The sequence below is a fragment of the Grammomys surdaster genome, unplaced genomic scaffold (assembly GCF_004785775.1).
Source record: "Grammomys surdaster isolate TR1022 unplaced genomic scaffold, NIH_TR_1.0 144, whole genome shotgun sequence".
In the NCBI taxonomy this organism is placed as follows: domain Eukaryota; kingdom Metazoa; phylum Chordata; class Mammalia; order Rodentia; family Muridae; genus Grammomys; species Grammomys surdaster.
The window spans coordinates 7,309,989-7,320,254 of record NW_021604602.1 but is presented as its reverse complement, the minus strand read 5'-3'; the positions used below and the strand labels follow the sequence as shown (position 1 = coordinate 7,320,254).

The window sequence follows — 10,266 nt, the reverse complement described above, 5'->3', positions numbered from 1 at the left end:
GAAGCCTGAAGCTGTCTCTCTGTGAGCACAGACTGGGTCAGCTAAGCAGCCCAGGCCTGGGAGGATCTGGTGTGAAGTCCTACTATATAGAGTACACCTTGGTATTGCCAGAGCTAGGAGAGGTACTGAGCTCAATTTAAAGGTACAGACCTGTTCTGCCAGGACACCAATTCAAATGGTGAAGGACATTGTTGCAGGTCTGAGGTCGCCTTTGTTCCTAGGACTACAGATCAAGGAGGCTCAGAACATAAGGCTGAACTGAGCTGCTCAGAACTCATCAAGGGGCAAGATCCCAGAAACTTCTCATGCAGCCTGATAGCTGTACATGGCACATCACGATAGGCAGAGGTATCTGGATGTGTGGGCAATGTCACTGAGGCTGGGGAGGGCCGGGGCTACAGTGCAGCCAGGGAAAACCTACTGGAGTCGTACAGAAAATCTAGGTAAAGAATGTATGAAGGTCATGTTGGGCAGAATAGGATGGGGGGCTGCCTCAGTGAAGGTCACTGGGATCCGAGAAACCTAAGCCCCAAAGTCCTTAAGGAAAAGCAGCACAGTCACTATTCTTTCATCCACAGAAGAGGACAACAGCAGGTATCACCTGACTGTCATGACACAGAAGGCTAGGCTGCTGAGGGGAGCAGAGGGGGGTGCGGGGTGGGGGCTGGCAGACAAGTCTAGGCTCCAGGATAATCCCTATCCTCACCGGTGAGGGGCGCCAAGGTTGCTTTGGTTTGAGAAGTCTGAGGGGTCCTGGGAGTGGAACCAAGGATGGGCAGGAGGGTTTGAAGTGGCCAGCATGGTGGTGGTGGTGGTGGGGGGGGTCAGATGAGGGAGGCTTGTCCACCAAAAAAACAGCTTCCTCTCCCATCCCCTCACATTCTTCTAAAAATGTGCCCAAGCCTGCCTCCCCCCTTTGAAGGGACAGATGTCGGGGGAAAAAGCTGATTATTGTCAAAGGCTGGAGGCTGTGACCGGAGCGCTCGGTGAGCATGACCCAATTCTGAGCTATTCTCAGCCTGGTGGGAGCCAAGCTATTCCCTCCCGCTGAAGAGCCCGCCTTGAAGGCGGCCTGACTTTGAAACGCCCTCGTTCTGGCAACAGACTCAAAGCAGGCTGGCCAGGCTCTGCACTGACAGGGCCCTATTTGCTGATGACCCCCCGTGTGGAGCCCACAGGCCGGGGTTACTCAGACACACAGCACGGCAAAGAAAGGGCAGCTAGGGCTTGCTCCTCTTTCTCCCCAAATCTGCTGTTCCTTCTCTCATTCCCCAGTCTGTCTGCTCCAGGCCAGGTATGGGATAGGCGTCAACCAGAGACCAGGGGGGTATCTGTGGACACAATGAGACTGAAGGCTTGGCCAGCACCAGCACAGCTGGGCTGGGACCTACTGTACCTAAGCTCGTGATGCTGGCACACATCCCAGGAGCAGGAGAGGCAGCCAACAGCAGCAGCAGGCTGACATTAGCTCAGCTCTACCCTGAGCCTTGCAGAAGGTCTGAGCACTGTTCTTAGTCCTTTGGGGGGTTACTTGTTACCCAGAACGTCTAAGGCAGCAGCTAATGGGTATGTATACCCACCTAGGAAATGGGAAAGGTCAGAAGAGAAGCTGTGTGCTCAGTGCCAGGCCAGGAAGGGCTTCTAGTCAACTTCAAACCACAAGAAACCAAGGCTAATGCCTTCCTTCATTTTCTACAAGACTGACTGGCAAATCTTTCACCGTCCTGAAGGCTCAAATGCCCCGGAAGTGCACAAGCTGTTAGTACCCGGAGCGCAAAGGTCATTCGAGGTGCCTGCAAAGGCTAGTGTATGGCCTAGAGCACAAAGGATATTTCTCAGAAGGACCAGAGATGGAACCCAAATTCTGGCCTTAGATTCTGAAAGGAACAGAAAAGGAAGCTGAGCTAGGGTATCGCTCAGCTGCTAAAGCATGTCTTCTAAGCACGAGGACTCAATGTCACCCAGTTAGTGAGCTCCAGATCAGTGAGATCTTGTCTCGAAGGAGGTGGTGGCACTCCCAGGGATGATTCCTGTGCATGCACACATGCTCACACGCACACAGACATTCCTATTGGTCATTTGTTTTGCACGGAGGGGCAGGGATGCTTGCATGTCCCATGGTGCACATGTGTAAGTCAGATGGAGTCGGTTCTCTCTGTCTACCATGTGGGTTCCAGAAACGAAGTCTGGTCATCAAGTTTGGTGCCAAGAGCCTGCCTTTACCTGCTGAGCCATCTTGTCACCAACTCCCCTGACTCCAAAGAGGGCTTCTGGGAGAAGGTGGCAGTAATCACAGTGGCATTCTGTACGCTGACTGTCCCAACCACTGACATGACACACTCTCAGTAAGCCACGAGGCAGTCACTGTCTCATCCCCACAAGGAGGTGACTCATCACCAACCTTAGTGGCATATCCAGAGGCTGAGCACGTCCCCACCCCCTGCACTCCTAAGGGTAGGTTACCCACCCAAGCTCTCCTGCCCAGAGGCAAGTCTATAAACCTGAGGTCCCTTCCTTGGGAGGTCTTCCCAACCAGGACCCATATAAGAGAGGTAAGCCCTTGCTTTTCTCTGCTGCTCATCTCTCACACTGTGGGTCTGGTTCAAACCAGGCCAGCCATGGAAGTAAAGCTCCTCTCCAATGGGGATACAGAGCTGGGAGCACTGGGCACTGACGTCTCTCAGACCTTCCTATGGCCTCATGAGCTCAGGCCTGAAGGAGGCCCCTCCCTAAGGAGTCTTATTCAACTGACCTAGCAAGAGCACCCCAGGCTGGCCTTAAGTCCACAGGACACTCACTAGCCCACCCCTTTGGCTTCAGATGTAAAAGCTAGGTAGTTTTCTTTCTCCACCTGGGTAGATTTCCAGTGGTGGGCAGGAAACACTTGTCCCTGTTACTGGAGTCCCCGGCAGCCTGCCTGTTCCCAGGATGCAGACTAGGCTGAGGCAGGAAGAGGCAACAGTGCAAAGGTCAGGAGAAGAAAAAGAGGACACAGCATCAAGGTCAAGTTCCAAGAGACCCAGACAATGTAAAAGGCAAAGGTGTCCCTTGTACTACCCATTCCTCACCCAGAGACACAAAGCCAGATGCCAGTGCCCTTGCTGGAAACCCTCAAACACAAGGTGGCATGAGGCCTGGGCAGAGCTTACAGGTGGCTCAGGAATATGCCTGAGGAAGCCGACTACCCTGGCCCAGGATCTGCACCTACAGATGCATCCAGGGCTTCCCAGGGATTGGCACTGCACAGCAGACTCTCGCCAACGAGGCTGAGGGGAGTGCTGCTATTCTGGTCACAATACAGGTTGTGACCCAGGAAAATATCTAAGGGAAAACTGAGGGCCAGAGACAGGAGTCAAGCTGGAAGGGAAGTTTCCAGGATGTTGCCCCATGATGAGTCCCGAGCCTCTGAGTCAAGTACACCCAGGATGGGCTAACTGAACTCACAACCGTGGCTGCAGGGATGCTCCTTTGGGAGTCAGGCTCAGTCTGTAGGACCTGGGGACCTAGCCTCTCCTTTGCCTTGGGGACTTCCATGCTGAGGTAACCCTCAGATCGGTATAGGGTATGGACAGAGGATGACTGAGCTGAAGGCTCCTGCTTAAGAGCAGGTAGGTCTGGGAGAGCAATCAAGAGGGGACCATTTAGCAAGGCATGGAGCGCACGCCTCTAACACCAGTGTTCAGAAGGCAGAGACAGACACCTCTGAGTTCAAGGCTAGCCAGTTTTATAGAGCAAGTTCCAGGTCAGCCAGGACTGTACAGAGAAAACCCCACCTTAAAACCTAACTACCTAATGAATGAACTGATAAAGAGGATGACCTGAGCAGAGCTGTAGAGACACAAAGGCTCATGGGTAAGTCCAGTGCCGGGTGGAGCTCCAGTCTGGGCTGGGATAAACTTTAGAGGTCAACTGGAGTTGGATAGACTCTCCAAGGCCCAGAGACTACAAAAGCCAGGATTTAGTTATCTAGCCACAGTGAGACCCATATGGAGAAAGACATAACCTGGGCCTTATGGCTATACGGCCTGTGTATCCCATAACTGAGCAGGCTCTATTCCACAGTAATGCTGTTCCTTGACCTTTACCTGTTGGCCAGGAGCCCTTCCCCAAGGACACATAACCAGGGTTGGTCAGGCCAGGTAGCAGGGTGCCCAGCTTACAACCCTTTAGCAGGTCCTGGTGCTGAAGGCACCCACTGTATGTTGAACATGCCTGGGGGCCTCGCCTCAGTCCTTCAGGCTAGGTATTACGTTAGTGCTGAGACCATGTCCCTGGAACAAGGCTAGTGGTCCTAGGAGCACGAACAGCTCTGAGGGCACATAGGACAGGGCTCTCCAGGACCTACGGTTGATTTACAGAGAGCAGGCAGGCTGGGAAGCCAACCCCAGGGACACCGAGTTAGGTCCTTATAGGAATGTGGGGAGGGGCCCAGGACACAGAGCTCAGAAACCCCACAGTACCTACTCAGGACAGAGAGGAGCCAAGTGTGGGCAGTGGGCCTGGACCACAGCTGAAGGGCTGCCCTTCTGGCAGCCAGGAGGATAAGCACAGTGGGGTAAAACATTTATTGCTCCGTTAGGTATCCTCTCAGGTATGACACACGACAATGTGTCACTACCAGTATGACATGGGTAAATCTCTCAGTGGCTGGTTCCACGCACCACCAGCAGCTGCAGGGCAGCCACACATCAAGATGACCTGAGCACTGAAACTCCCTCAAAGCTACCCACATAGCGGGAATGGACACCAGCCCACGGTGACACATGCAGCGAGTCCACAGCCAGGGCTCTGGGCCTCCTCGATGACGTGCTCTTTGACCCCAGCTCCAACAATGGTTCCACAGGCCATTGGCAGCATGGCCCTATCCTGCCGCACTCCATCTCCACAGGATGAAGCCTAACCCCAGATGACAGCACACCAGGAACTCACAGGTGTACTCGCACAGGTGTGCTCACGCATGACCTGTGCACCACAAGATTATGGAGTCACCTCCTTTGATCCTAGGCTAGCCTGGTCCCTCCATCAGCCTCAAGGAAGTACAGGGAGCTGAGGGTAGGGCCAGGCCTTCTGGCTAGGCTCTGGCCCACCAGGGGCTGGAGCCTTGGACCAGGAATGGGACAATGCATGCTCCTGCAGGTCAGCCCAGGCTTCAGGCAGTGCCCAAAGCTCCCGCCGCCCTGTACCGTTTGGTCTCAAAGCCCAGGCAAGCCTACGGAGAGGACACTTCATGTTGACAACAAAGAGCCAGGGCAGAGCTTGCACTGGGCAGTGTGGAGGTGGAGGCTTCTCTCTCAGAAGACAGGAATGCCTCCTGGCTAAGCAGGGCCAGCCTACTCACCCCCCTCTACCACCCAGGAGGCCCCCGCCCTCCTGTCTCTTTCTAAACACAAGCCCCACAGGCAGTGGCTGACCATATAAGGAAGCCTCTGGCCTCCCTGCTTGCCTGTGATGCTCCTTTGGAGGCCACTAGCCTGGGGTCTTGGTGGCAAAAGTCAGGTAGCCAGTGTGGCCCACAGTCTCCTTCATGGGTGTCCCACTACGGAAGGGGCTTGCATCAGAGCCCACGGTGACGTTGACCTCTAAGTCGTTGGCCCCCAGGTCAGGCAAGGGCAGACTGACAGTCCGCACGTTGTAGACCTGTGGCAGTACCTCCAGGGTGCTGAGCTCCGTGAAGCCATGGGCCACCAGCGCCTGGCACGTGCGCTGCACCTGCTCAATGCACGGAGAGAAGGAGCAAAAGCGCCCACCTGCGGGGAGACGCGGGGTCACAGGGTCAGAGGGCACTGTAGTGGTACCCACAGCCCACCCTGAACCCGAGGCTGCCTCAAGACTGACTGTAGACTGTAAGCCTTCAGACCAAGTCGCAATGCAAGGGCCTTGGGAAGCTATGCATTTGTACCCTACCTTCTGGACCACCTTTGGGCAGAAGCCCAGTTCAGTAGCCAGGCCCAAGACCAAGATACCGAGGTCTCTCTGCCACTAGGCATCACCATCCTGCCTTGTAGGAGGCAGTGGAGGGCTGGGGGTGGGGGGGGTCAGGGTTGTCAGAGTCAGTCCCAAGAATAGCTCTAACAATAGGGCAACATGGGGCGGTGTGTGGGCTGCTGTCACAGAAAATTAGAGGCTGTCGTTGGCTCTTGGGAACAGGAGGAGCCTGCAGCAAGCATGATGTAAGCTCCTCCCTGCTGCCTCCCACTGGGGCAGCCCACGGGCTTCACTCAGCCTGCCCAGAGACTGTGAAAGTGTCCGATCCCTGTCTTGGCAGTGCTCATGAGCAAGTCATGGCAGAGATGGAGTGTGTACACATGACCCTAGGCCTGGTACCCAGTGCTCCCTGACACAGGACATCTGCATGTATGAGACAGGAGGAGGCCTGACGCCAGGATAAAGACAACTGTCACTAAACAGCAATCCACACCATATACTCCTTGCCAGAGACCACTAGAGACATACCTAAGGGCCCAGAGCATGAAGACCTGGGGAAGAGCCCAGAAGAGGCGGACATGGGTCATGGGACAAGACCAGAAAGAAGGCAGAGGGGCCTCTGATTGCTTTGTAAGGGGGTTCATCTACCCAGCTCGGACCTCACCAAGACTGGACTGACCAATGACCCTGTATCAGGAAACTTTCAGGTGTAGTCCTCCAGGCTTCCCTTAGGCCACCTCAGCAAACAGCAGGGATAGAGAGGTCTGGGCAGAACCTGAGGGAGCAAGAGAGCCTCCCCCACCCTCTTACAGAGATGGGCCGAGATCAGCCCTGGCTGCCAAGCCTGCTTCTTCTCCAGAAAAGGCGAAATCCCTGGGCTTAGCAGCCGCCTCTCTGGCTCAAGGCCGACCTTTTCCAGGCCTTCCCATTGCCCCGCCTCCACACTCAGCATCTTCCCTAAAAGGTCCAGCTGTCTGGCTCTGCAGCATGGATGTCGGGAGTCTGCAGGAAATGGCTGGGGGTAGGGGACTGTCTATGACCTCCATCTTGGATCCTGGCCCGTTCCATCATGCAAATCCTGCCTGCCTGCATTTGGATGGAGCTGTCAGGGCCCCAGTGAGTTCCCATCTTGGCTGAAGAATGGGCCCCATCTTCTCTAATCTGAGTCTCCAACCAGCCTGAGCCAGTCCTCACTGTGGGCCAAAAGGAACCCTGACCTGACCATTACTGTGGTGTGACCCTCAGGTACCTGGGTCTTCCTGGGTTCCAGATGACCTAGAAGCTCAGACCCTACCAGTCCCTTACCAACATGGACGCACCTTCAACCTTGAGGGCATCCCAGGCATGGCCCACAGCTTCCCAGGGTGATGGGATGTCCAAGAAGACAGCATCAGCCACATGGACCACACCAAAGCCACTGCGGCATACATCCTGGGTGTGCACAGTCACCCACTGGCTCACCCGATGCTCCTGGAACTCCTCCCGGGCCTTGTCTGCCCGCTGCTGGTGGAACTCTACCGTGTGTAGGTGGCCAGTGGGTGCGATACTGCGGATGATTGCGTGGGATACGGAACCACTGCCCGTGCCTGGCAGGAGAAACAAGGAGGGGTCCCTTGAGGACCATACCCACCCATCAACAGCTCCTCCTCCTCCTCCTCCAACAGGAGGAAGGGGTTCATGACAGGCACATGAGGGTAGAGATGGTGTCACGTCATGAGCTGCTCTGGCAGCCTCAGTCTTGGGTTTGGAGTGCTGGGGCTGGAGTTGATGGGCTGTGTAGTATTGACACAGGTAAGAACGGGGCATCCCTACCCACACACACAGAACAGATGTGAAGCATAGAATCAGTGGGGCCAACACAGGGCGAGTCTAGGCAGAGCTAATGCTGGGCCTACACTATTCTGGAACCTAGCCTCTTCTACACTATAGTTACCCCATGGGTCTTGCCAACAGCTGCCTGTCTTAATTCCCCCTATGCACTCCTTGACTCAATCCTCCCCGAGACGCCCACCCTGCTAAATATTTCCCGAGGCATAAAGCCAACTATACCACCCTTCTCATAATGTCATCAGTCTGTCAAAAACCAGACTTTCCAGGCAGTGGTGGTGTACACCTTTAATCCCAGCATTTGGGAGGCAAAGGCAGACAGCTATTTGAGACCAACCTGGTGTACTGAGGAAGTTCCAGGATAGACAGGGCTACTCAGAGAAACCCTGACTTGAAAAACAAAACAAAACAAAACAAAACAAAACAAAACAAAAAGCAAACCTCAGCTCTTCCTTAGAAGCAAGGCTACCCTTCTTCACGTGACTTCATATACTCCAGGACCTGGGCTAGCTCTGGCTCCACTCATCCCTGTAACTGCTCCTTCCACGGCTCCAAGTACCCATGCTTGGTGACCACTTCCAGCAATGTGCCCCACTGTAGCAATGTTCTTTCAACTCGCTCCCCCCAAAAACCCTAAGAACAAAGATGGACCCCACCCAATCCTGATCACTCCAAAACCCAGGAAGGGACACCTACTGCAGGGGCCAGACTGTTCAGCCACCCATCCGCAGGGCCACCCCACCTCCAGTCTACCAGTGATTCCTTCCTCCCTCGCCGGAGCCTCATCCACCAGGTTCCTCCCTCTTTGCTCTCGGCAGCCTCTGTTCTTTCACTACTGTCAGTCAGACCCACCCCTCACACAGCGGCAAGGCTTACCTTCCCATTCAAGGGAGACTCCAGATCCTGACAGCTACCCGGAAGACACCCCTCTCTCCTCCCGACTTCATCCTCAGGTCCCGCAGATCCAGCCACACTGAGCAATCTCCTTACCAACATGCCCAGGTGTTGTTCTTCTATCTCAGGGCATTGGCCGGGCTTTTCTTTGGCCTTTGGTAGTACCTCACCATCTATAACTCAAAGGTCACCTCAGACCCCTGACAGGATTCCTGAGTTTGGGGATCTCACTACGTTCACTGCCTGTCCTGTCTCTCAGAGAGTGGAGAAGGGACCTGGCACCACATGGGAGCACAGGGTTTGTGCTGACTGAAACAGGGCTAAGGCCTGAGAGGGGATAGCATTGGGCCTAAACAAGGTACAAACAGGGGGGGGGGGGGGGGGGGCAGTGTGAGTTGCTCGCCCCAGAAAGCCAGCCACAGGGAGAATGGGAACTCTTGTGACTCTGGACCCCAGCTTCTTAGCCCACAAGAAACATCTAGCCACGTCTGATCCTGGGGTCATTCTTGGCAGAGGTGCATGGCTAGACTGCTGCACCTAGCCCAGCGGCCACGGTGCCTAAGGGTGGGTATGTGAGAGACAGCTAGCTCAGACACTTCTAGCCACCCCTTGACCTTGTATCAGTGACAGTGCTAATCTTCGATGGAACTAGGGGAGGGCCTGGCTGTAAGTATGGGCAGAATTCTCTCTACCATGTGCTCTGGGGTTACTAGCCTCCCCAGGAAGGGGCAGCTGGCCTAGAGATAAGCAATCAGCACCTTGGCTAGCATCAAGCAAGCCTAGCTCTGACCCTCATAGGACACCACCACCTCCTCCTCTTTCTTCTCCAACCCAGATTAGCCCCTACCAGCTGTCATTTCAATGACAGCAGCTAGTACCGTTTCTGTCTTCCCTCCCTGCAGTCACACCCTCCCTAGCAAGTGGAGTTGCTAAATAAAAGCTAGGATAAAAACCAAGTAGTTCATCGCACAACTGCAGGAAGGGTTGGCTGCAAACTTAACTGTGGGTGTGACTCCTACTTTCATGTATGTTCTCAGCTCTGAAGACAGCAGAGGGGCTCACCTGACTCACAGACCACAGAACCGGGCCGCAGCTCCAGCATCATGGTGATTAAGGCAATGTCGGTGGAGTAGAGGATCTGCGTGCGGTGGGGCAGGTTCACTGTCCAGAGCTCAGGAGTGGGGTGCAGCACATACACCCAGCCGCCTCTGCTGCAAATCACCTTGGAGCCAAATGGGCGGCCAATGAGGTCCACTGAGTGCCGCAGAACTCCATGCCGGGTCTGGGTCTGTGCCCCACGCTGCACACGCACTGCCACCATCGAGCCATGGCCCAGCGAGAGGATGGCTGTGTCGCCTTCCTTGATCAGCTCCTCGTATGCCACGAAACTCATGGTGTTAACATTTGCCAAGTGTCAGGGACCTGGAGAAGCGGTATGTGGGCGTGAGGTCAGAGGACCAGGAGGCAGGATGAAGATCTGTGGTCTGGATAGAGAGGTCTGTGTGGGCCTGGGTTCTGAGCAGGGTTAGCTAACTTGCTTACGAAACCCAACAGAGCTGCACTCTAGCCTTACATATGGAGCCATTTTGGAGGGCTCTGTTCTCGGAGGATACAAGAGAG

The 10,266-nt window shown here is 55.0% G+C and overlaps 1 protein-coding gene across 1 annotated transcript; it reads right to left on the bottom strand.

The window, feature by feature from the left end:
• Positions 1–3,703: 3,703 nt before the first annotated feature.
• Trmt61a (tRNA methyltransferase 61A) lies at positions 3,704–10,266 on the bottom strand. Its single transcript, XM_028764497.1, has 3 exons — positions 9,709–10,266; positions 7,245–7,511; positions 3,704–5,747 (listed from the first exon to the last, which is right to left on the bottom strand). The coding sequence occupies exons 1-3, from the start codon at positions 10,037–10,039 to the stop codon at positions 5,467–5,469; spliced, it is 879 nt and encodes a 292-aa protein (XP_028620330.1). The 5' UTR covers positions 10,040–10,266; the 3' UTR covers positions 3,704–5,466.

Bases quoted from the DNA above. Each gene is read 5' to 3' on its own strand.
- Trmt61a (XM_028764497.1), bottom strand. From the start codon at position 10,039: ATGAGTTTCGTGGCATACGAGGAGCTGATCAAGGAAGGCGACACAGCC. The intron at 7,512-9,708 runs GTGAGCCCCTCT...TTCTCCTGCCAG, and splicing joins TTCTGTGGTCTGTGAGTCAG to GCACGGGCAGTGGTTCCGTA. The intron at 5,748-7,244 runs GTGCGTCCATGT...GTCTCCCCGCAG, and splicing joins GGATGCCCTCAAGGTTGAAG to GTGGGCGCTTTTGCTCCTTC.